This window comes from Rhinoraja longicauda, chromosome 17 (genome assembly GCF_053455715.1).
Source record: "Rhinoraja longicauda isolate Sanriku21f chromosome 17, sRhiLon1.1, whole genome shotgun sequence".
In the NCBI taxonomy this organism is placed as follows: Eukaryota; Metazoa; Chordata; class Chondrichthyes; order Rajiformes; family Arhynchobatidae; genus Rhinoraja; species Rhinoraja longicauda.
This window is the reverse complement of record NC_135969.1, coordinates 13,797,119-13,824,411: the sequence shown is the minus strand read 5'-3', so window position 1 is coordinate 13,824,411 and position 27,293 is coordinate 13,797,119. Positions and strand designations below refer to the sequence as shown.

General features: G+C 45.7%; 1 protein-coding gene across 4 annotated transcripts in view; it reads left to right on the top strand.

The window, feature by feature from the left end:
- sema3fb (sema domain, immunoglobulin domain (Ig), short basic domain, secreted, (semaphorin) 3Fb) overlaps positions 1-27,293 on the top strand; it is a 224,139-nt gene that overhangs the window by 171,351 nt on the left and 25,495 nt on the right. For all 4 annotated transcript variants that reach the window (XM_078414170.1, XM_078414167.1, XM_078414168.1 and 1 more), the window contains exons 7-9: positions 2,081-2,200; positions 13,127-13,263; positions 15,043-15,157. In XM_078414170.1, coding sequence (XP_078270296.1) covers positions 2,081-2,200; positions 13,127-13,263; positions 15,043-15,157 — 372 coding nt within the window. The remainder of the gene's footprint in view (positions 1-2,080; positions 2,201-13,126; positions 13,264-15,042; positions 15,158-27,293) is intronic.

The following is a 27,293-nucleotide window of genomic DNA, read 5'->3' as shown; positions in this document are numbered from 1 at the left end:
CGTCTTCTGACTGGGTATGTTGCCTCAATACTGCATTCAACCATTTTGCTGGATCTTTCAGCCTCGATGTATTCCTTTTGTTTCTTTTCTCCTCAAACTCTAACTGCTGGCACGTACAGTCACAGTTACCTTGACAACTTTAATCAACACCCTATCACCAAACCCTCTGTTCTCTCCTACCCTCATCGCCACCCCACAGCATATAACGCACTTGTTTTCTCACCTTTCCAATTCTAATAAAGGCTCATTTTTTATCAGAAACATGGACTCCATCCCTAGACACAGCGAAGGAGCAGACCCTTCAGTCCACAGAGTCCCCATTGACCATCAAGCAACCAATTACACGAATCTTATAATTTTGTTCTCCTCACATTCCCATCAACTTCTCCCAGGCTCCACCACAAAACTACACACACACACAGGGACAATTTACAGTGGCCAATTACCCTAGCAACACATATCTTTGGGATAGACTTTAGACTTTAGAGATACAGCTCGGAAACAGGCCCTTTGACACACTGGGGCTGCACGAACTAGCGATCATCCCACATGCTAACACTATCCTATACATTAGGGACAATATAACAATTTTACAGAAGCCAATTAACCGACAAACCTGTACGCCTTTGGCATGTGGGAGGAAACTAGAACACCTGGAGAAAACCCACGTGGTCACAGGGAGAACATATAGACTGTACAGACTGCACCCATGGTCAGGATCGAACATGGGTCCCTGGTGTTGTAAGGCAACAACTCTGCCACTGCACGACTGTGGGAGGAAACCGGAGCACCCGGAGAAATCCCATGCGGTCACACAGAGAATGTGCAAACTTCACAGAGTAAACACCAAGAGGTCAGGATTGAGCGTAGTACACCAGTGTTGTGAATCAGCAGCTTTACTGGCTGTCCACGCAATTCCCTCCCCCATAGATGCTGTCCGACCTGCTGAGAGTTTTGAGCATTCTTTCTGTTCGTTTCACTGGACTTGAGGGAACGTCCTCCCTATCTAAGGCTCACCTTGCTTCAGATCTGTCTGAGCGAGATTATCTCTGCCTGACTGCTGAGCAGAGCACAAGAGATTGAATCAGTTTGAAGAGTCAAGAGTGTTTTATTGTCATATGTCCCAATGAAATTCTTATTTGCAGCAGCACAACATAATATGTAAACATAGTACACTGTGACCAACATAATAAACCAAAAAAAATTCAGTGTATATATATAAATATTGAGGGCGTGCAGTGTAGGTTTACTAGGTTAATTCCCGGAATGGCGGGACTATCATATGTTGAAAGACTGGAGCGACTAGGCTTGTATACACTGGAATTCAGAAGGATGAGTGGGGATCTTATCGAAACGTATAAGATTATTATGGGGTTGGACACGTTAGAGGCAGGAAACATGTTCCCAATGTTGGGGGAGTACAGAACAAGGGGCCACAGTTTAAGAATAAGGGGTAGGCCATTTAGAACTGAGATGAGGAAAAACTTTTTCAGTCAGAGAGTTGTAAATCTGTGGAATTCTCTGCCTCAGAAGGCAGTGGAGGCCAATTCTCTCAATGCATTCAAGAGAGAGCTAGATAGAGCTCTTAAGGATAGCGGAGTCAGGGGGTATGGGGAGAAGGCAGGAACGGGGTACTGATTGAGAATGATCAGCCATGATCACATTGAATGGCGGTGCTGGCTCGAAGGGCCAAATGGCCTCCTCCTGCACCTATTGTCTATTGTCTATATATATATATATATATATGTCTGTGTGTGTGTGTTTGTGTGTATATATATATATATATATATAGAGACATACACACGCATGCATACATACACATAATAAAAAAACAAACAATAATAGACCAAAAAGATAAAGCCTATGTAGATAATGTCCCCGTCTATGTAGATCAGAGCTAATTTATAGTGTTGAATAGCCTGATGGCTGCAGGATGTATGGTGATGGATGTACCGACCCGAACCATTACTGATGCATGTAGGGGGTTGTGGAGGTTGCTGTACTGTACAATACCTTCTTACTCCCTTTGTCCGCCCGCTGCTCCCCATTCTCATGCAGTTCTTCTTGTGCTTCTGGGCAGACGGCGAGCTCTACGCGGGCGTCTACATCGACTTCATGGGAACGGACGCGGCCATCTTCCGCACCATGGGCCAGCAAACGGCCATGAGGACAGACCAGTACAACTCCCGCTGGTTGAACGGTGAGTACCCTTGGCAACAGGCCTTGGAACAAGAGAGGCTGGGATCCAGCAGCCGGACCTCTGCCTAGCCTCAGTGGAGTGGCGAGGAGTGGGCACCACAGCCCCTGGGCACCACAACGAGAAAGTGAGGCAGGTGAACTACATAGAAGAAATACATTTAGCCCGAGGACTAAAAGTGCTGGAGTAACTCAGCGGGTCAGGCAGCATCTCTGGTGGACATGGATAAGTTACGTTTCAGGTCGGGACCCTTCTTCAGCCTTGAAGAAGTCTCGACAGACTTCTTCATTCCTGACCCAAAACGTCGCCTATCCATGTTCTCCTGAGATCCTGCCTGACCTGCTGAGTTACTCCAGCACTTTGTGCCATTTTCTGTAAACCAGCATCTGCAGTTCCTTGTTTTCACATAACCTGAGGACAGCTTGGCAGCAAATATTATCCCTTTTGAGAGTTTATAAATTCATGAAGACATTATGTATTATCACGTAACTGCTCTCAATGTATTCCTTATGTGGTGTGTGGTGTTATAGCAAAACCTCACACAGTTTGCTCAATGCAGTAAAGGGGCAGCACAATGGTAAAGATGCTGCCTTACAATGCCAGAGACCCGGGTTTGATCCTGACTATGAGTGCTGTCTGTACCGAGTTTATATGTTCTCCCTGTAACCACATACATTTTCTCCGGGTGCTCCGGTTTCCTCCCACACTCCAAAGACGTAGGTCAATTGGCTTTGGTAAAAATTATAAATCATCCCTCGTGTGTAGGATAGTGTTAGTGTAGGAGAGTGTTAGGGTAATCGCTGGTCGGCACAGACTCAGTGGACTCAAGCTTGAATCTTGTGTACAACACATAACGCTGGAGTATCTCAGCGGGTCAGCGAGTACCTACCTAAGAGTCCTGACTTTAAACCGCCACCTATCCATGTTCTCCAGAGATGCTGCCTGACTCGTTGAGTTACTCCAGCATTTTCTCTACAGTGTATAACTATGTTGAGTTTGTTACCCAGCTGCCTATAGTTATTTACTCTGGGCACACTTCCGCTGTGTTCTCTGGGTAAAAGTTATTTACAGTTTATGTAGAACTGCTGTATCCACAGAGGAAACATAAGACAGTACATGTATGTTTCCAATGTATGTAGAGTGGAATGGCTAGTTACGGTTGGCAATGATGCACTGTGTTACCTAGAGTCAAGTCAAGTCAAGTCAATTTTATTTGTATAGCACATTTAAAAACAACCCACGTTGACCAAAGTGCTGCACATCTGATTATGAGGTTTATTTAACTGTGTGCATACTTCCACTGTATTTTCATAGTGTTATTTACTGTGTACACATTGCACTGTATTTCGGGAGATAAGGGTTATTTACTCTGGGTATTGTAGCACTATATTCCCAAGATAATGGACCTTTCTATGCCTCACATAATTTTATATACTTCTATCAAATCTCCCTTCAACCTTCGCCATTCCTGAGAAAACACTCCGTCTATCCTAAGTGACTTTAAACTGAAGAAGGGTCACGACTTGAAACGTCACCTATTCCTTTTCTCCAGGGATGATGCCTGACCCGCTGAGTTACTCCAGCACTTTGTGTCTATCCAAGCTCTCCCTGCAGCTGAAACCCTCTAATCTAGGCATTATTCTGGTACACCTCCTCCGCACCCTCTCCACAGCTTCCTGTAATGGGGCGGCCAGAATTGCACGCGTTGACCTAACCAAAGTCCTATAGAGCTGCATCATGCATATTTACTGTGTCTTGTTTCTAACTCGAGGAAAGATTACCTACTGTCTACCACTCCAGCATATACTCAAGGAAGTGTTATTCACTATGCGGATGATTAAGTTCTATTCCCAGCGGTGAGGTTATTTCCTGTGTGTGCCGCTCCAGTGTATTCCCCGAGGAAGAGTTGTTAGCTGTGTGGGTTATTGTTTTTATATCCCCAGAGGCAAGGTTACTTACCATGAGTTTAGTACCACTGTAGCCCCAGAGCAACTCCTCTTTGCTTCATGTTTGGTTACATTGACTGGTCACGCTTTATTTATTATAAGCATTTATAAACTACCAGACCTCAGTAGTCTGTGAGCAGTTTGCATATTCTCCCTGTGCCCAGCCCTCATTGTCTCCGGTTTTCTCCAACACCCCAAAGGCGTTCAGGTTTGTAGGTTGTAACCAGGCGGCACAGTGGTGCGACTGGTGGAGCAGCTGCCTCACAGCGCCAGAGGCCCAGGTTCGAACCTGACTTCAGATGTTGTCTGTGTGGAGTTTGCACGTTCTCCGAGTGATCCCATCTAGGTTTGTTGGTTAATTGTCCTCTGCAAGTTGTCCCCAGTGTGTAGGGAGTGGATGAGGAAGTCAGATAACCCAGAACTGATGTGAACGGGCAGCCTAGACTCGGTGGGCCAAAAGGCCTGTTTCCATGCTGTATCTAAAAACTAAACGACATGCTGATTCTAAAAGCCACGTTAAAAAGCGGCAAAATGAAGTAATTAATTTCCCATCTCCCTTGTTGAGATAGCTGTTACCCCAGGCTTAAAATGATGATTGGACAGATTAGTCCTTCTCTCTTTGTGAAATAATGGTTGATTATTGCTTCCTAACAGTAGTTTGCTGAGAGGTGTTATTAGCACAATTGGGGAGGAAGCCTGTTTCCAGGCTGTGGGCTACAGAGAGGGTGTGAACACTGCCTCTCACCCAGTACAGGGTATGATTACACTGCCTCGCGCAGTGAACAGAAACCCACCTCACCCTCGTTTTCGTGCAAGTAGTGTGAGGAGGGGAAGGGTCGCCGTTACAGGAGACAAAAGAAAAATCGGGAAATGCTTGACAATCGCACGAAAGAAAAATGCTGGGAGTCAACAGGAGATTGGCCAACATTTTAAACAAAAACGGCAGCTCAGATTTCAGGATAACCCTCACCCAGTTGAAGAGGAAAGAAGTGCACATTGTTTTATATAAAGTAACACTAAACCCTCTTCTGCCCTATATAATGAACACATAACACAAACACAAATGCTCTGCAGGGATATTTTAATCATTTTACTGTTTTATTACCTCATAAGGAATGTTGTTCCTGTTAAGTTGTAACACGTATAACAAGGGAAATTTAAGTAGCTACTCCATTTCTTGTTGGCAGCAGTAAACAATGCACTTGAATACTCTGCATCCACAGTTTTGGAGATCTAAAGAAATAATACACCATTAAAAGTTATTATACAACTGTGACCAATAAATACATGCCGATTTTGTTTGCATAATGTTCTTCAATAGATATTATGTGTTCTACTGATATTGTATGTGTTTCTACTGAACACCTTGCAATGTGTTGCCTGGATGGGGCACTGCTCAAAACAACTGGAGCACGGGCCAGACTTTGAAAATGGCGCCAAAACATGGCGCCTCTTGCATGCGGGCTCAGTGGACTATTACTGTACACTTTGCTATGCATTTTGCATTTGGTATGCTTGCCTTTATAAATCAGAGCATCGAGTATAGAAGTTGGGATGTAATGTTAAAATTGTACAGGGCATTGGTAAGGCCGAATCTGGAGTATGGTGTGCAGTTCTGGTCGCCAAATTATAGGAAAGATGTCGACAAAATGGAGAGGGTACAGACGAGATTTACTAGAATGTTGCCTGGGTTTCAGCACTTAAGCTACAGAGAGAGGTTGAACAGGTTGGGTCTTTATTCTTTGGAGCGTAGAAGGTTGAGGGGGGACTTGATAGAGGTTTTTAAAATTTTGAGAGGGACGGACAGAGTTGACGTGGGTTGGCTTTTCCCTTTGAGAGTGGGGAAGATTCCAACAAGGGGACATAGCTTCAGAATTGAGGGGCAAAAGTTTAGAGGTAACATGAGGGGTAACTTCTTTACTCAGAGGGTGGTGGCTGTATGGAATGGGCTTCCGGTGGAAGTGGTGGAGGCTGGCTCGATTTTATTATTTAAGAGTAAATTGGATAGGTATATGGATAAGAGGGGATTAGAGGGTTATGGTCTGAGTGCAGGTAGATGAGACTAGGTCAGGGAGAGTGGTCGGCGTGGACTGGAAGGGCCGAACGGGCCTGTTTCCGTGCTGTAGTTGTTATATGGTTATATGGTTACTAGGGGATTGTGCTTAGGTGTGGGAATACTGCACTGGACTGGATGTCGGCAAAGAATTTCACTGTGCATTTGCACATGTGACAATAAAAGCACCACCATTGAGCCATTGAAACATATTACGTACAGACAGAAGGGATTGTGCTTGATGTTTGACATAGACAGCGATACACTCATGGAGTCATAGAGCCATAGAGAGATACAGTGTGTAAACAGGCCCTTCGGCCCAACTTGCCCACACGCGGCTAACATGTCCCAGCTAAACTAGTCCCACCTGCCCGCAGTTAGTCCATATCCCTCCAAACCTGTCCTATCCACGTACCTGTCTAACTGTTTCTTAAATGTTGGGATAGTCCCTGCCTCAACTACCTCCTCTGGCAGCTTGTTCCATACACCCACCACCCTTTGTGTGAAAAAGATACCCCTCAGATTCCTGTTAAATCCTTTTCCCTTCACCTTAAATTGTTCTATATTGTTAAGCTTATCATAAAACAGGGTTTAATTTCAATGTTTGCTTAATCACTCCTTTTTTGTTTATCTGCATCCATGAATTCAGAAGTGGGTAATATTCAAATTGGTCTCTCCGACATCACAAATATTCCCAAATCTCTGTCTATTCTACTTCACAAACATTTCCAGACCATTACTGTCTCTATGTCTGGTCACTGTTTATTTTGCATCATAACCAATCCCAGATCAGAGCACTGAGCCATGAAATAAAGTTGATACCCAATTTAAATTGCTTGACGAAACAGTGGAACAATAAACTCAGGAAGAAACAAAAAACTGCAGATACTGGTTGATACCAAAGATAGATACAAAGTGCTGGAGTAACTCAGTGGGTTAATAGATAATAGACAATAGACAATAGTTGCAGGAGTAGGCCATTCGGCCCTTTGAGCCAGCACCGCCATTCAATGTGATCATGGCTGATAATTCACAATCAGTACCCTGTTCCTGCCTTCTCCCCATACCCCCTGACTTCGCTATCTTTAAGAGCTCTATCTAGCTCTCTCTTGAAAGCATCCAGAGAATTGGCCTCCACTGCCTTCTGAGGCAAAGAATTCCACAGATTTACAACTCTCTGACTGAAAAAGTTTTTCCTCATCTCTGTTCTAGATGGCCTACCCCTTATTCTTAAACTGTGGCCCCTGGTTCTGGACTCCCCCAACATTGGGAACATGTGTCTTGCCTCTAATGTGTCCAATCCCTTAATAATCTTATATGTTTCAATAAGATCCCCTCTCGTCCTTCTAAATTCAAGCGTATACAAGCCTAGTCGCTCCAGTCTTTCAACATACGACAGTCCCGCCATTCCGGGAATTAACCTAGTGAACCTACGCTGCACGCCCTCAATAGCAAGAATGTCCTTCCTCAAATTTGGAGACCAAAACGGCACACACTGCTCCAGGTGCAGTCTCACTAGGGCCCTGTACAACTGCAGAAGGACCTCTTTGCTGTATTGCTGACCTCAGGCAGCGTCTTTGAAGAAAATGGATGGGTGTCGTTTCGGGTCGGGACCCTTTATTGGAACAATGAACTGAGCTTTGAAGTGTGCTACTGTACCGTGAGAGAGAACTTTGTGAGACATATTGAGATGAGTTTCCCTTGCGTTACTTAAATGATAAACTAGTGGCACAGCTAGTAGAGATGCTGCCTCACAGCACCAGAGACCCGGGTTCGATCCTGACCTTGAGTGCAGGCCAGCAAAGTCTGTGTGGAGTTTGCACGTTCTCCTTTGTGATTGTGGTTTCTTCCCACATCCCAAGGATGGCCAAGACGGAGTTGTAGCTTAATTGCCCTCTATAAATGCAGCCGAGTGTGCAGGGAGTGGATGCAAAAGTGGGATGACATCGAACTAGTGGGAATGGGTGATCGATGGTCGGTCTGGACATTGGACCACACAAGCCATTATTGGAGAGTGACAAAGGTTAATCTGAGATAATATTGTACCGTGAACAATGCTTGCTGGGGACATTGGCACCGAATCGTAAAAGGCAAGATGAGAACGTGTCAGGAAACGCTTTATTCATGCTCAAAGCAATTAATTCCTGGAATAATCGTCTGGAATGAGTCAAGCAGCCAAAGAAAATCTGGAATCATTCATCGCATGCTGTGTGTGGGACAGGCTTGTGTACAAAGAGGAGATAGATGGTCAAATGTATCCGTCGTTGGCTGTGTGATTTTCCTGTCCTTTGCAGGACCCCAAGGTATAGTTATAACCTTACACAGCGAGAGGAGAAAGCTGACTGGCCTGTAGTTAACATCTAGTCCAACTTTTCTTCCCATTCGTTTTGCAGGCAGGATGGTGAGGCATAGTGGGGCTGGCGAAGAGGGAGCTTAAAATTATTCCCAACGTCACCTCCAAGAGCTTTTACATCCGATATGTTGTAATGATCGGACTGGAGTCCAACAGCTGGATCGAAACGGCATGGTATACCAGCCTCGAGCAGCTGTGTAAATAGGCACTGCTCTAGGGTTGCTGGTGTCAGTTTAAAGTCATGTCAAGATTACTGAGTTATGCTTTGTTAGTGGTTAGAAGTGAAAAAATTTCAAGTATCTAAACAGTCCCTGTAATGAAATAAAAATACATCGTATCAACCGTGGCTGTTCACAGGTCCATCTAGTCCCCAATTAACCCTTGAAGGACCGGTATCATCAGAAACCATTGCACCGAAGGCCATAACTAGCAGGTCAAAGAGAGAGACTTAAGAGACTGCAGGTGGTGGAATCTGGAACTACAAACTAACTGCTGGAAGAACTCAGTAGGTTGAGCAGCTTCTGTGGGGAGGGAATGGTCATCATATTGTTCCCATGCAGGGTCTCAACCAAAACATCGACCATTCCTTACCACCCCCCACCCCACCCCCCCCCCCCCCCCCCCCCACCCTCCCACAGGTGCTGCTTGACCCACTGAGTTTCTCCAGTAAGATTGCTTGTTGCAATCAAGAAGTCAATCTCAGTCATTTCCATCTTAACCTGCTGTTACATAGAAGAGCTTGTGCATATTTCCTGAATAAAGTAAATTCTGTCCATTCCATCATTGAATGAGATTAAAAGGAGAGGTAACATAGTGGTGTTGTAACTGGAGTAGTAATCCAAACATCCAAACTACTGAGAGTAAGGTTTAAATCCTTGGCGCACAGTCAGGCCGACACGGTGGCGCAGCAGTAGTGTTGCTGCCTTGCAGCGCCAGAGACTTGGGTTCAATCCTGACCACGGGTGCTGTCTGTATGGAGTTTGTACGTTCTCCCCTTGACCGTGTGGGTTTTCCCCGGGTGCTCCAGTTTCCTCCCACACTCCAAAGATGTACAGGTTTGTAGGTTAATTGGCTTCGGTAAAAATTGGAAATTGTCCCTAGTGTGATCGCTGGTCGGCACGGACTCTGTGGGCCGAAGGGCCTGTTTCCGTGCCGTATCTCTAAAACGGAACCAAACTAAACTACTAAATGCAGTGACTTAAAAGAACATCAGCTAGAAAGCAAGGATTGGCGATGGAGTCTAGGTTTTTTTAAATAAAAATGTCTCGTTCACTTTAATTTAAGGATGGAAAATATCAGCCTTACCTGGGTCAGACCCTGTGTGTGAGTCTGGATCTGCATGGATAACTCTTAACTGCCCTCTGAAATGACCCAGCAAAATCTCCAGCGCATGGCTAATAAATCTTCTTCTGGCCTCAGTTCCTGAGTGATTTGAAAATATCGCTCTTGGGACTGTGTGTGGTGACAATTGCAGAAGTATTTATGAATATTGATATACAGCGGGATCTTGCGGAGCCAAGTCCATGGCTCCCTGAGAGTGGCAACACAAGTCGAGAGAGTGGTAAAGGCATGTGGTATACTTGCCTTCATAGTTCTTGTGTCTAAGAGTTGGAAGGTCACATTACAGCTTCATGGGGCTTTGGTTAGGCTGTATTCGCAGTGCAGTTCTGGTCGCCCCATTACAGGAAGGATGTGGAGCTTTGGCGAGGTTGCAGAAGAGCTTTAGCAGAATGCTGCCTGGATTAGAGGGTATCTACTATAAGGTGAGGTTGGACAAACTTGGAGTGTTTTTTTCTGGAGCGTCGGAGGCTGAGGGGAGGCCTGATAGAAGTATATAAAACTATGAGAGGCGCAGATGGGCTAGGCGGCCCAAACTTCTTTCCCAGAATGGAACTGTCAAAGACTAAAAAGTATAGTTTTAACATGGACAGGGGTCAAATTTAAAGGAAATGCCTGGGGCAAGTTTTTTAGCGAGAGAGTGGTCGATGCCTGGAACACATTTCCAGAGGTGATGGAAGCAGATATTATAATGGTATTTAAGATTCGCTCGTTGATATGCAGGAAATGGAGGGATATTAAGTAGGAAAACATAGAACTATTTTGAACAGGGCGGTGTGAACTCAATGGGGCCGAAGGACCTGTTTCCCTAACCCTTACTCTAATCTCTAAACTAAACTAAACCACTTGCTGATGCACTAAGTGCACAAAGGAAACATCACTGTGGCTTTGTCTACTGTGGTAGACTTCCCCCACCCCACTCCTTTGTTAACGCACCAGAGGCCAATTATCCACTGCGTCTCAACCTTATTGTCTATAATACCTCATGATGCAAAGCAGACAGATTAATGAGGAAAGGAAGGTACTGCTGTCAGGTGCATCAGGCAAGAAACGTTGTCTTTTGTGTTCGTACCCACCCATCTACCTTGGTCTATCATTTAGCTTGCTCTTCCATCTTTGCCCATCCCCGTCACCTCCCCCACTCTATCTTCTTTTGTCTCTTTCTTACAGTTCTATCTTTCTCTCTAGCCATTCCCCTGTCTATTTCCATTTTCTTTTCTTTCTGTGTATTCCCTTTTTAAAATCGCATTACACAATTAATGTCATTTTTGGCCTTCCTTTCTTCTTTATTTTTTACCTTCCACTAACTCTTCCCCCTCCCTCTGTTTGTTGCTCCCTGCTTCCTACTAGTATTGTGATTGAACAAAACAGACCAAATAACATGAGACATAGAACTAACTGAAAATTCTTCTGATTCTTTATTTTTCTTTGCAACTTTCTCCCTTATCCTTCTGAATCTGTTGTTGAGGCATTTAGCATAGAAACAGGCCCTCTGCCCATCATGTCCACGCTCTCCTAAATGCCCATCTAAGCTAGTCAAATCTGCCTGCGTTTGGTCCATATTTCTTTAAAACTTGAAGACTGATGCTCAGTCTGAAAAGGGTCTTGACCCGAAACGTCACCCGTTCCTTCTCTCCAGAGATGCTGCCTGTCCCGCTGAGTTACTCCAGCCTTTTGTGTCTATCTTCGATTTAAACCAGCATCTGCAGTTCCTTCTTACACATTAGGATTGTGCAGGTTGGTTCAAGAACTTGATTGTTGTAGGAAAGTAGCGGGTAGTGTGGAACTTCAGGCTTCTGTAGCTCCTGCCCGATGGTGGCAGCGAGAAGAGGACTTGACCCGAATGGTGGGAATCCTTGCTGATAGATGCCGCCTTCGTGAGGCGTCGCCTCATGTAGATGCTTTCGATGGTGGGGAGGGTGAAACCCGTGATGGACCAGGTTCCTTGAAGGTCCCAACGTGCACCTCATTATCAGTTTAATTTTTGCTCAGGATCCCACCTGTTTCCGAAATGTTGTTAGTGGGATGTAATCCAGTGATTAGTGCTTTTAACTTGAGTTGCATGGCTTGAGGGTGACATTGCAATATAACAAGAATGGGAGACGTGCTTACACAAATGTCTTTCACGAGCTTGGGAAATTCCCAAAGAGATATTAGCAGGGAAAGACACCGAGTGCTGGAGTAATTCAGCAGGGTCAGGGCAGCAACTGTGCAGCAGGGTCAGGGCAGCAACTGTGCAGCAGGGTGGAGCAGCAGTAGAGTTGCTGCCTTACAGCACCAGAGACCTGGGTTCGATCCTGACTAAGGGTGCTTTTTGTACGTTCTTCCCATGACTGTGTGGGTTTTCTCTGGGTGCACTGGTTTCCTCCCACAATCCAAAGACCTGGAAGTTTGTCAATTAATTGGCTTTGGTAAAATTGTCCATTGTGTGCACGACAGTGCTAGTGTACGAGGATCACTGGTCGGCACGGACTCAGTTGGTCGAAGGGCCTGTTTCCGCACTGTATCTCAAAACTAAACTAAACTCTGGAGAACACGGATAGGTGACGTTTCAGATCAGGTCCCTTCTTCAGGCTGAATTACGTCACCTATCCATGTTCTCCGGAGATGCTGCCTGACCTGCTGAGTTACTCCAGCATTATGTGTCTTTTTTTGCAAACCAGCATCTGTAGTTCCTTGTATCCTGTTATTAGCAGAGCATTATCGAAGTAGGGTCTCTTTGTGATGTAAGTACAGTAACACGATAGCCAACTTGTGCTCAGCAAGATCCCACAAACATGTTGTCTAGGAAACCAAGATAAGCTCACTTGCTGCTGTATCTTTAACATCCACTTGAATGTTCAGACAAGTCTTCACTTGTCTCCCTCCCACCTGCCTTTTCCACTTCCTGGCCCTGACTACAGTCAGTCGAAAGAAGGATCCCAAACCAAAACATCAACTATCCTCCTCCTCCAGAGATGCTGCCTGACCCTTTGAATTCCTTCAGCACTTTGAGTTTTACTTCTGTATAATGTCAATTATTCCCAGTACAGCACTCCCTTGGTATTTTAGCTTTTGACCCTTATCTTGTCCACTGTTCCTACGTCAGAAGTGGAACGTAAGGGCGCCAACACTCTAACTCAGCGGTGAGGTTGCCACCAACTGAGGCACAGCTATGAACTAGGAGGCAGGTTTATATGAAGTGTAATGTGTTTGTGAAGCACCATTCATTGCGTGTCTCCCTCTTCTGCTCATTTCAGATCCAGCGTTCGTCCGGGTCCAGTTGATCCCAGACAGCGGCGAAAAGAATGACGATAAGCTCTACTTTTTCTTCCGAGAGAAGTCAAGTGACTCTGGCAGCTCAGCCATCCACTCGAGAATAGGAAGGATATGCCTGGTATGTACGATGTGATGGTCTACCTTCTGAGCATTCTACCTTCTAAAATACTGTCAGGCAGATTATCAGGCACCTTATAAAACACAAGCCACATCTATAAACCTGTTTTATTTGTTCTTTTATGGGGACAGGTTTTAAAAATATACTGATTTAAACTACTGGAAAGCAAATATGTAACTTAATTATACAGACACTTCCTCAACTTACGAGATAGGCGACTTCTGTAAACAATTCTGTGCGCAGTTCCTGGTGCAGTCAGGGCAGTTTGTAATTTGCACAACACTGTACAAGTGGCTGGTAATGGCGGCCGTACTTACCCAGAAGGGTGTGCGCCACAGAAAGGGCCCTAGGCACAGCCAGACACCACTGAGAGAGTTAATACTCTCAGCAGGTCAGGCAGTATCTCTGGAGAACACGGATAGGTGACGTTTAGGGTTTAGACCCTTCTTCATACTCTATGAGTTATTTCAGGCAGGGGATGGGGATGGTGATTCTGACGTACATATAATCTGTTTTACGTACGTGTTTACGGAACGTAATCCTATGTAAGTTGGGGAATGTCTGTATATTGTGTGTGTGTCCCTGGATATTCCAACATACCTCAGAAGCAATTCATCATTTTTGGAAGAGTGGGCATAGTTGTAGGCAAATTGGCTGTGAATCAGAACCCAACAAGGTCCCAGAAACACCAATGAGATAATTAATTGGACACTCTAAGAGACACAAGTGGCTGGAGTAACTCCTCAGGAGGTCAGGCAGCATCTCTGGAAAACATGGATAGGTGACGTTTCGGGTCAGGACCCTTCTTCAGATTGGTGAAGTGTCCCGACCCGAAACATCACCAGCGATGCTCCCTGAACTGTTGAAAACTCCACCACTTTGTGTCCTTTTTTGTAAACCAACATCTGCAGTTCCATGTGTCTTCATTGGACGCTCTATTTGGTTTGTATTTTTTCATAGATTAAAGTTGACTAAGGGACCAAGAAATTAAAAGGATCTTTCATGGATAAGGATACCTGGCTCAGCACATGTATAAAACCACAGCGCCAGAGACCCGGGTTCGATCCTGACTAAGGGTACTCTCTCTTCGGAATTTAGATTTTTTAGATTTAGAGATACAGCGGGGAAACAGGCCCTTCGGCCCACTGGGTCCGGGCCGCCCAGCGATCCCCGCACATTAACACTATCCTACACACACTAGGGTCAATTTTTTTTAAACATTTGCCCAGCCAATTAACCTACATACCTGTACGTCTTTGGAGTGTGGGAGGAAACCGAAGATCTCGGAGAAAACCCACGCAGGAGAACGTACAAACTTCGTACAGATGGCGCCCGTAGTCAGGATCGAACCTGAGTCTGCGGCGCTGCATTCGCTCTAAGGCAGCAACTCTACCGCTGCGCCACCATGCCGCCCCACAGGGGGAGTTTGTACGTTACCCCTGTGACTGCGTGGGTTTTCTCCAGGTGCTCCGGTTTTCTCCCACACTCCAAAGACATACAGTCTTGTAGGCTAATTGACTTCTGAAAAATTGTCCCTCGTGTGTAGGATAGAACTAGTGAATGGGTGATCAATGGTCGGCACAGACTCAGAGGGCTGAAGGGCCTGTTTCCACACTGTATCTCTAAACTAAACTAACGTCCAGGTCTCATTATGGAAAATTGGCTGAGAATGATTGCCTTGATTATTCAATAACCCTGTTACCACTCTCCATCTGGAGAGTGAAAGGTGAACCAGTTGGGATTGTCAGTCCCTACCACTTACATCCCTTTCTTTTACAGAATGATGACGGGGGTCACTGCTGCCTTGTCAATAAATGGAGCACATTCCTCAAAGCTCGGCTCATCTGCTCAGTACCAGGCCCTGATGGAATCGAAACACACTTTGATGAACTCCGTAAGTGTTGCAAATTACCAGCTAACGGTCAACAGAGGCCATGGCTCGTTTTATTGTGTTAAAGGTTGCCGCAACTGATGGAAGAGTGTTTCTGTTAGCACTCTCATTTTAGCAGCATCTAGTGGCAATAATGAGGATTTGCAAGCAGGATCCGGCTGGCAATTCATCGCCATAGACTCACACAGCATAGAAACAGGCCCTTCGGCCCACCATGCCTCTGCTGACCATCACGTACCTATCCATACCAATTCCATTTACCACCACTTGGTCCTTAGCCCTCCATGGAGGCTCTGAGGAGGATACAAGGAAAGATAGCCATGAGGTGAGATGTTATGGTGAAGGGGGGAAAGATTTAATAGGAACCCGAGGAGCAACTTTTTTTACACAAAGGGTGGTGGGTGTATGGAACGAACTGCTGGAGGAGGCAGTTGAGGCAGGTACTATCACAACATTCGAAAAACATTTGGACAGGTACATGGATAAGATAGGTTCAGAGGGATATGGGCCAAATGCAGACAGGTGGGGTTAGTGTAGTTGGGGCATGTTGGTCGGCATGAGTAAATTGGGCCAAAGAGCCTGTTTCCTTGCTGTATTAGTCTATGACTCAATGAGATGGAACCGATTGGATAATTCTATTGAAGTGCCATCATAAAGAGAGACAGCTGTAATGGCCTCCTTCAGTGCCCAGAGACTCTGTGTGTTTTTGAATTCAGTTTGAAGATTCTTGGCAATTCAAATACCAGTTCAGATATTTTTTAAATGCTGTGAAACTATCTGCCTCCACTGGCTACTAATTAAATGAAGAACTCCGTCTGTTGGAGCTCTCACACTGCTTCAATCGTGCAACATGTTCCAGATATCAATCACCCTCTTTAGTTTAGTGATACATCGCGGAAACAGGCCCTTTTGGCCCACCGGGTCCGCGCCGACCAGCGATCCCTGCACATTAACACTATCCTATACCCGCTAGGGACATTTTTTTACATTTACCCAGCCCATTAACCTAAAATCCTGTACGTCTTTGGAGTGTGGGAGAAAACCGAGGATCTCGGAGAAAACCCACGCAGGTCATGGGGAGAACGTACAAACTCCGTACAGACAGCACCCGTGGTCGGGATCGAACCCGGGTCTCCGGCGCCGCATTCGCTGTAAAGCAGCAACTCTACCCGCTGCGCCACCGTGCCGCCCTCTGCGAGAGAAATTTTTCCTCCAATCACTTCTAAACTTTTTTCTTAACCTTAATTTATGCCCTAAATCCTAATGCTCTTGTTCCCTCTGCTCAAGATAAACAGAAGATTTTAGGAGAAGGTTATGGAGTTCATTTCTGCTTGACGGTGTAAGTGGGAGGATATACTGGGCATTACCTGTTCTCTGTCTCTCCATTCTGGGTACTCCACTGCAAATGGCCATTGCCTGCACAATAAAATCAGTAAGCCTCTTTGTTAAAGGTCACAGCTACTTCTAAACAGAGATAGTTTCCACATGTTAGGCTTTCAATCAAAGTCAAGGAGAAGTCCTAAGTAGAGATTGGGTAATTATCCATAAGTGGAGAGTAGAGTAGTAGTGCCGAGTTTCAGCTGAGGGGTTGCAGTGGGTTGAGAGGAGAATTGTCCGTTCAGTCAGACTGTCCAGATCTATTACACAGTGAGTCAGCGGGCAGAAGAACCACTAGCATTTCCATAGTCCGTCAGGTGCCTTGACTCAGTTAACACTGTGGTTCAGTCCGTGCCATGTCTAGTTTAGTTTAGTTTATTGTCAGGTGTACAGCGGTACAATGAAGAGCTTTTGGTTGCGTGCTAACCAGTCAAAGACTAGACTTTAGACTTTAAATTTAGAGATACAGCATGGAAATAGGTCCTTCGGCCCACTGAGTCCACGCCAACCAGCGACCACACCGGCACACTAACTCTATCCGACACAATCGGGACAATTTACAATTTTTTACCAAAGCTAATTAACCTACAAACCTGTACGTCTTTGGAGTGTGGGAAGAAACCGGAGCACCCGGAGAAAGCCCATGCAGTCGTATGGAGAACATGCAAACTCTGTCCAGACAGAACTCATAGTCAGGGTTGAACCCGGGTGACTGGTGCTTTAAGGCAGCAACTCTACCGCTGCGCCACTCTACTGCCCTATAACAATTACTTTGCAAAAAATTCCTAAACACCTGTTTTCGCTTTTTTATTATGGGGTATTGTGTGTAGGTTGATGATAAAAAATGAATTGAATCCATTTTAAAATAAGGCTGTAACGTAACAAAATGTGGAAAAACCGAAGGGGTCTGAATACTTTCCGATTGCACTGTATTCAGAATAAAAATATTTACAAAACCAAAACCGTGCAAAAACTCTTCAGGCATTATTAGCGTCTATACATTCATATCATATCATATCATATATATACAGCCGGAAACAGGCCTTTTCGGCCCTCCAAGTCCGTGCCGCCCAGTGATCCCCGTACATTAACACTATCCTACACACACTAGGGACAATTTTTACATTTACCCAGTCAATTAACCTACATACCTGTACGTCTTTGGAGTACATAGTACATAGAAGTACATAGAGCAGGGTAAGCATTGAGAGTTACATGGAGCTGTCCACTCTGCAGTTTTGGGGATCTATTAATATGTAACTAAACTGGGAGTAAATGTATTCAAGAAGCCCACAGCCTTCTTCTTCTGTCGTGTGTCTTTTAGACCTGCAGCTCCGTTGAGGCAAGCCCACAGTAATGCCCTGCAACACTTTTCACACCTGTGAGCTTGCATTTCAAACTTGGATTTGTTCGTCTGCTCTAGAAATTAATAACTCAGCTGGGCTGCGTTAATGAATGCCGAGCCCTTGACAAGGACGTTTAATGTGGCTAACTGATAGTTTAAAAGAAATAAGACTTGTCAGGATTTTACGTTGTTATGCTAAATTATATTACCAGCGGGTCTGCAGACCCTTGGTGGTGTCTGAACGTTGTGCACACAGGTGTCTGCAAGAACGAATTTCATTGTTCTATCTGGGACACATGACAATAAAACACTCTTAACTCTTAGTATAAGAAAATAACTGCAGATGCTGGTACAAATCGAAGGTATTTATTCACAAAATGTTGGAGTAACTCAGCAGGTCAGGCAGCATCTCGGGAGAGAAGGAATGGGTAACGTTTCGGGTCAAGACCCTTCTTCAGACTGATGTCAGGGGGGCGGGACAAAGGAAGGATATAGGTGGAGACAGGAAGATAGAGGGAGATCTGGGAAGGAGGAGGTGAAGGGAGGGACAGAGGAATTATCTAAAGTTGGAGAAATCGATGTTCATACCACTGGGCTGCAAACTGCCCAGGCGAAATATGAGGTGCTGTTCCTCCAATTTGCGGTGGGCCTCACTATGGCACTGGAGGAGGCCCATGACAGAAAGGTCAGACTGGGAATGGGAGGGGGAGTTGAAGTGCTCGGCCACCGGGAGATCAGTTTGGTCAAAGCGGACCGAGCGCAGGTGTGCAGCGAAGCGATCGCCGAGCCTGCGCTTGGTTTCGCCGATGTAAATAAGTTGACATCTAGAGCAGCAGATGCAATAGATGAGGTTGGAGGAAACTCTTAACTCTTAGATGTAAAGGGGAGAATGATCCAACAAGATAATGTTATTCAATCCAGGACACTAAAAAACACTCTGACCACTGCATAATACCCGGTAATGTCCTCTGTTGTGGAAGGTCAACTTCCCACCATTCATTCATAACACCCAGGGCTGGCATTGTGGCTCCAAGAGTGGCACCTTGGCGCAGTGGTAGAGTTGCTGCCTAACAGCGCCAGAGACCCAGGTTCGATCCTCACTACGGGTGCTGTCTTTAGGGAGTTTGTACATTCCGTTCCTGTGACCACGTGGGCTTGCTCCAGTTCCCTCCCACATCCCAAAGACGTACAGGTTTGTACGTTAGTTGACTTCTGTAAATTTTCCCCCTAGTGAGAACTAGTGTACGGGGGATTGTTGGTCTGCGCAGACTCGGTGGGCCGAAGGGCCTGTTTCCATGCTGTATCGCTAAACTAAACTAAACTAAGTCTCCTTCAAGGAAACTGATTTAAAAACATCACACTGATGCCACACCATCAAGCATACTCTCCCCTTGTTGTGCTGTTTAAAAATGGGCCTCATCTACCTTCTAATGGCCAATAAGATCCCGCAGCACTGTTTGGAAGGAGCGCAATATTAGAAACCTAGAAAATATGTGCAGAAGTAGGCCATTTGGCCCTTAGAACCAGTAACACCATTCAATATGATCATGGCAGATCATCCTAAATCAGTACCCTGTTCCTTCTTTCTCCCCATATCCCTTGATTCCATTAGCCCTAAGAGCTATACCTCTTGAAAACATCCAGTGAATTGGCCTCCACTGCCGTCTGTGGCAGAGAATTCCACAGATTCACAACTCTGGGTGAAAAGGTTTTTCCGCATCTCAGTCCTAAGTGGCCAACCCCTTATTCTTAAACCGTGACCCCTGGTTCTGGACTCCCCCATCATCAAGAACATTTTTCCTGCATCTCGTCTGTCCAATCCCTTAAGCATTTTATATGTTTAACCCTAAACCATCATTACTGCTGACAGTTTATCTAATCACCATCGTACGGCATTAATCTATTGCCTACATAACAACAATGACAAGAGTTGGGGATGGTGGTTGAGCCAGATACAATAGTGGCCTTTAAGAGACTTTTGGATAGGCATATGCATACAGACGTAAGGGAGGGATATGGATTATGTGCAGGCAGATAAGAATTGGGCTTGGCATTAAGTTCAGCACAGACATTGTAGGCCGAAGGGCCTGTTCTATGTTGTATGAAGCCAAAGTACTTTGGAACCCTGGAAATCATTGAAGGAGCAGTGTGAACAGTTTATAAGTTCATAAGGTATAGAAGCAGAATTAGGCCATTCGGCCCATCAGGTCTACTACGGCATTCAATCATGGCTGATTTATCCTTCACTCTCAACCCCATTCTCCCCATAACCCCTGACACCCGTACTAATCAAGAATCTGTCAATCTGCACCTTAAAAATATCCAATGGCACAGCGATCTGTGGCAATGAATTCCACCGATTCACCACCCTCTGACTAAAGAAATTCCTCCTCATCTCCTTCCTAAAGGTATTTCATTTTATTCTGAGGCTGTGGGCTCTGGTCCTAGACTCTCCCACTAGTGGAAACATACCCTCCACATCCGCTCTATCCACGCTTCTCACTATTCGGTAACTTTCAATGAGGCCCCCCTCCCCTGCATCCTTCTAAACTCCAGCGATTACAGGCCCAGTGCCTTCAAACGCTCATCATGTGTTACCTCAATCATTCCTGGTTCTGTATGCTTTATACTCCGTCATGTGTTTAAAACTCGGGGTCCACTCTATCACCTCTTTGCGAGTCGCGCGCAATTTAGAAATGGGAGATAAATATGACTCAATGAGATGGAACAGGTCCATCGGATTTCCTTCCACTGGGAAATGCTGGCGGGAGGTGTCACAGAATGGTACAGGTTATGCTCTAAATCATCTGCAATGCAACAGAATCAACGACATCAAAATGTCAGTGGGAGGGAAGGAAATAATTCACTTCTCATTACAACCAGGGCATCAGGCCTCACCTTGGCCTCCTGGAAAGTATCAAAAGATTCCCCTCCCCCCCCCCCCCCCCCGCCCCCCTCCCCTCCAGAAACAGCAAAGCATTTCAATAAATCCAATAGCAATCCATTTAAAAACAGTTCGTTTATTGGCAACAAAACGTAACTCCATGAAATCAGATGCTTCTTTTAATTTCTCTTTAGAAACGATGTGAAGATTATTGAGTGACGGGATGCCATGGGTTGTTAAAGATTAAATCATTAGAGAGTCTGGGCCCATTGCCAGCCTCGGGGGTGTCGAGGAGTGATGCCTTTGCTGGGCTTGCGATGACTGCTCTCGGAGGCCTCTCACACATCCCATGTTCGTCTTCCGTTCTGTAACCAGAGTGTCCCTAATGAAGGATCTCATTAGCCGGCGTGTTGACAGGAAGTATTTGATTTTATTTCGGCGGTGTGAGGGGGGCCAACTGGCCCTCGTTTCTCCATTGCTCTCCGTCCCGTAGTTTAGACTTTAGATTAAGTGTCTGAAGAGTCCGGAGATGAAACGTTGCCTAACCATGTTATCCGGAGATGCTGCCTGACCCACTGAGATACTCCAGTACGTTGCCTAACCATGTCATCCGGAGATGCTGCCTGACCCACTGAGATACTCCAGTACGTTGCCTAACCATGTCATCCGGAGATGCTGCCTGACCCACTGAGATACTCCAGTACGTTGCCTAACCATGTCATCCGGAGATGCTGCCTGACCCACTGAGATACTCCAGTACTTTGTGCTGCACGCTGCATTCCAACATCTGCACTTCCTTGTGACTACATTGAATGTTTATGTTGGTAATAAGTTCATAAGTTATAGGAACAGAATTAGGCCATTCAGCCCATCAAGTCTCCTTTGCCATTCAATCATGGCTGATCTGTCTTTCCCTCTCAACCCCATTCTCCTACTTTCTCCTCATAACCCCTGACACCCATACTAATCAAGAATCCCCCTTAAAAATATCCATTGATTTGGCCTCCACAGCCTTCTGTAACTTCACAGATACAGCGCGGAAACAGTTCCTTCAGCCCACTGAGTCCGCGCCGACCAGCGATCATCCCGTACACTGGCACTATCCTACGCACGAGGGTAAAATCTATTATTTTACCGAAACCAATTAACCTACAAACCGGTACGTGGTGGAATGTGGGGGGGAAACCGGATCTCCCAGAGAAAACCCACACGGTCATAGGGAGAACGTTCAAACTCCGTACAGACAGCACCCGTAGTCAGGATCAAACCTGGGTCTCTGGCGCTGTACGGCAGCAACTCTACCGCTGCACCACTGTGACAGATTCATTTGCAAGCACCCTTCCCCTGCCCTCCTCCCCTACCCACCAACCTGCCCTGACTTGCCTCCATCCCTTCCCCTGCCCTCCTCCCCTACCCACCAACCTGCCCTGACTTGCCTCCATCCCTTCCCCTGCCCTCCTCCCCTACCCACCAACCAGCCCTGACTTGCCTCCATCCCTTCCCCTGCCCTCCTCCCCTACCCACCAACCAGCCCTGACTTGCCTCCATCCCTTCCCCTGCCCTCCTCCCCTACCCACCAACCAGCCCTGACTTGCCTCCACCCCTTCCTTGACCCTCTCACCAGCTGGATCATCCACTGAAAACATACAGAGGAATTAAAGGATCTCCAGCAATTGACAGGGACCAGGTACCGCTCTGCTTAATGTGATTGCCTGGAGGTTACTTTGTGCCAGTAAAACAACATTTCACTTCTAAATAGCTGCAGTTAATTTCCCAGTGGCATATTTACTTTTTTTTTTAAAAAGCAGGAAAATAATACTACTGCAAGATTTATGTTGAAGCAATGCACTGATTGGAATAAGTAATGTATCTGCAAAATATTCAGCAATTGAGCTGATAACGGTTTTTAGTTTGCTGTCATTATCCATTAAACTAATGATAATATTTAGTTTCTGAGTGTACTGCAGAACAGACAGCTAATGGGAACATAGAACACACATCACTCTCATATTCCACCTTCTGGTCTTGACTATATAAAATCATGAGAGGAATAGATCGGGTAGGTGCACAGAGTCTTTTACCCAGAGTAGGGGAATCAAGGACCAGAGGACATAGGTTCAAGGAGAAGGCGAAAAGATTTAATAGGAATCCGAGGGGTAACTTTTTCACAAGGAGGTTGGTGGGTGTATGGAACAAGCTGTCAGAGGAGGTAGTTGAGGCTGGGACTATCCCATTGTTTAAGAAACAGTTTGACAGGTGCATGGATAGGACAGGTGTGGAGGGTTAAGGAACCAAGTGCAGGCAAGTGGGACTAGGGTAGCTGGGACATTGTTGGCCGGTGTGGGCGAGTTGGGCCGAAGGGCCTGTTTCCACACTGTATCACTCTTTGACTATGACTCTATGACTGTGGAGATTACCAACTCTGGGAGAACACATACAGATAGTCCACTGCAGGAGGCCTCATGGTCTAGAATAAATCTCACTGCAATCTCCCGAGTCCCCTCAGTCTTCCTGGTTTGTGCAGAGTGAAACCTCAATTAAAATATACACACTGAGATGCTGAGTTACTCGGTGTAATCTTCCAGCAGCATTTTGTGTCAGAGTAAGAGAAAGCCGAAACCAAGCAGAAAGACTTTGCGAGATTTTTCAGGGCAGCACGGTGGCGCGACGGTAGAGTTGCTGCCTTACGATGCTTGCAGTGTTGGAGACCCGGGTTCGATCCCAACTACGGGTGCTGTCTGTACAGAGTTTGTACGTTCTCCCCGTGACTGCGTGGGTTTTCTCCGAGATCTTCGGTTTCCTCCCACACTCCAAAGACGTACAGGTATGCAAGTTAATTGGCTTGGTGTATGTGCAAATTATCCCCACTGTGTGTAGAATAGTGCTAACGTGCGGGGTGATCACTGGTCGACGCAGACTTGGTGGGCCGAAGGGCCTGCTTCTGTGCTATATCTCTAGCAAATAAACTAAAGATAGAAAGATAGGGTGGCACAGCTGGTAGAGTTGTTGCCTTACGATGCTTGCAGCGCTGGAGACCCAGGTTCGATCCCGACTACGGGTGCTGTCTGTACGGAGTTTGTACGTTCATCTTGTGACGGCATGGGTTTTCTCCGGGTGCTCCAGTTTCCTCCCACACTTCATAGACTTGCAGGTTTGTAGGTTAATTGGCTTCTGAAAATTGCCCCTGGCGTGTAGGATGGAATACTACTGGAATAACACGGAACTAGTGTACGGCTGATCGTTGGTCAGCGTGGACACAGTGGGCCAAAGGGTCTACTTCCACTCTGTATCTCTAAACTAAACTCAACTCAACTCGTTGAGGAGACAGACGAACAAAGAGTGGACCATTCCCTCAGGGACAACGTTCATCCTTCCTGCCTGCGAGTTGGGAATCCTGCCAGCTCATTCCCAACACCTCAGCAACTTGCCATGACTGGCACTGCCCGGATGCCTTGTCGCCCAACTTTCAACAGGCCCCTTATCCTGACACGTTAAAAAAAATAAGCTCGCCGAGAAAATATAAGTTACCTCACTCCGTAAGCTCGACTGCCTTCCGTTCCCCCCTATGTTCATGGTTGGGCACTTGGAATAAGCCCTGTTTGTGCTCAAAATGGAATAGAGAGATAGTCAGATAAAGAACTAATCCCTGTCGGAAGTGCGACTAGTTGACAAATTTGATTTCTTACTTTAGACATTGAGTCTGCACATGTTACTTGATCGTGTCAAAGGTGAATTCTTGATTTATTACTGGAAAATAAGCCCGTATGTCTTATATTATTAGGTCCTTGTCAGTCCATGCAGCTTCGCCAAGAAAGGTTCTGCTATGATCAGGATTTGTACATAAAGGCAGAAAAAATATGAACCAATTTGCAGATTTTAGTCAGAGAGCTTATTTAACGGCGTGTTCAACTACAGTCAAAACAAAAAAAAAACAGAAACATGAATCTAACCCTCCATTTTACACCACCGTGACTAGAGTTCAAATGAAAAGGAACAGTAGGCAGGAGTTTGATTGCATTTACTAGTCCACCCCTCCAGTGTGTGATCATTTGAAAACACTTTGTTACAGAATTTTACATTTGAGTATTGGACTTGATATTGAGCAGAGCAGTTGCCCAATAAGTTGTGATGCATGCTGATAGGATGCTTTATATGGCATATCTGTAGAGTGTGGTAAGAGTCTTCGGAGACATGCCAAACGTCCTTAGTTTAGGAGTCAGTCTGCAAAAGGGTCCAGACCCGAAACATTATCTGACCATGTCCTTCCACAGATCACCAGTACACTAGTTCTATGGTATCTCACTTTCTCATCCTTACACATGAGGGGCAATTTACACACACCAAATAATCTACAACCACGCACGTCTTTGGAATGTGGGAGGAAACCAGAGCACCCGGAGAAAACCCACGTGGTCACAGGGAGAATGTACAAACTCCATATAGGCAGCACCCATGGTCAGGATTGAACCTGGGTCTCTGGTACTGTGAGGCAGCAGCTCTACCGCTGTGCGACTGTGCTGACCCTACGTTTGTCGTCTGTACAAATTAGCTACCATATTCCCCAATGTCATTGTGCTTTCATTATATAATAGCTCCAAGGTGCTTCCACTGATAAAGATAGCCTGCGGTATATCACGGTATATTATATCCTGACTTTGCTGCACTTTATCTTGCATTAAACATTATTCCCATTATCCTGTATCGGTATACTGTGGACGGCTCGATTGTAACCAAGTATAGTCTTCCCGCTGACTGGTTAACACGCAACAAAAGCTTTTCACTGTACCTCGATACACGTGACAATACACAAAACTAAACTGATTTCCCTCCCATTCTGGTGCCGGGTTGATATCAACCCGTTGGGAAATCATAGGTACAATCCAATGTCCGACACAAGGTCCTACAAGTTCATGACCAAAAGAGCCTTGTTGCAAAGATCATTCATGGGAGTCAAAGCAGACAGCAAGACCTTTCCAAAATCAGCTTTTCACGTAACAGCACATGATACATTCATTGCCATAATTGGAAAAGTGGAAACATTCACAGCGGACAATCTTTGCATTTTCCTTTGTGAAGGCTTGAAAATCACTTCCAGTTGGTTGAATGTGGGAAGAGGTGTCCCATGGGGTTCTGGTGAGGGTGGGCTTCTGTTCACTGTGAACATCAATGCATTAGATGTAGGGCCAGCGAGACAGGTGTCCAAATAGGCAGACGTACCAAAGCAAGAGGCTTTGTACCTCATTCTAAGGGGTGATGGAAGCTGTACAGTTAACTGGGGAGTTTCAGACCAGAAGCCAAAGTTCAGAGCCAGCTCGTTCAATTTGTGAAATGTGTCTACACTAAATAGAATGATAAGATGTTTCAAATTAATAAATAAGAATTGCTTCTGTGTCAAGTGTTACTTTAAAATCTGCTTTTCCTAGATTTTGTTATCAATCGATAAAATTCGATGGGTGTAAAGCAGCGGATTAGTCGTGAATGTTGGGACAGATTATAGAAATTTCTATTCCCCTTTCCTACGTCGCTAATGTTTTTTTCCGGTAGAAAGTACAAACAATAAATCACGGGGTTAAAAGTAAGTGCAAGGAGATACATTTTGTTAGAAATATAATCTTAATACTTATTCCTTGAATGGAACAGAGCAGGGTGAAAAGTAATGAGTGTGATAGTTGGTGATCACATTAAATATATCCCCTCAAGTAAATGTGGCCATGAATAATCATGATGCTTGTTTTTCAATGACAGAATATAGGAGTTGAGATAGACACAAAATGCTGGAGTAACTCAGTGGGGCAGGCAGCATCTCTGGAGATAAGGAACGGGTGACGTTTCGGGTCGGCAGTTTTGTGTCTTTCTTCAATGTAAACCATCATCTGCAGTTCCTTCCTACACATGACCATTATGTCTGGAACTTATCGATTCGAAGATAGATAGATAGATAGATAGATAGATAGCTTTATTTGTCATCCAATATTGGACGAAATTCGGTCACCCACAGTCCAACAATAAAAGCATTAAATATGCATTCAAATTACACAACCCCAAAACCCCCAAAACACAGTCCAACAATAAAAGCATTAAATAGGCATTAAAATTACCCAACCCCAAAAACACACAAAAAAAGAAACATCCATCAAAGAAACATCCATCACAGTGAGTCTCCTCCAGTCCTCTCTCTCCTCACTGTGATGGAAGGCCACAATGTCTTTCCCTTCTCCTGCTGTCCTCGCCCGCAGTCAGGTTGTTGTGGTTGCAGGCCGCACCGGACGGTCCGCAGCGGGCCAAGCCCAAGGCGCGTCGCGTCGCAGCCGCTCCCGCAGCCTCCGAAGACGGCCGGCTCCGCCGATGATAAGTCCGATCCGGGGCGGGCGAACACGCTGCTGCCGCTGTTGCTGCACGTCGGGGCGGTCGTGGCTCCCGACATTGAAGCCCCCGCCCAGCAGAGAAATATCCCGCGGCATATCTTAGGCCGCGCCGGACGGTGAAATGTCCGCGACCCAAGCCCCGCGATCCGGGGCGGGCGAACCCGCTGC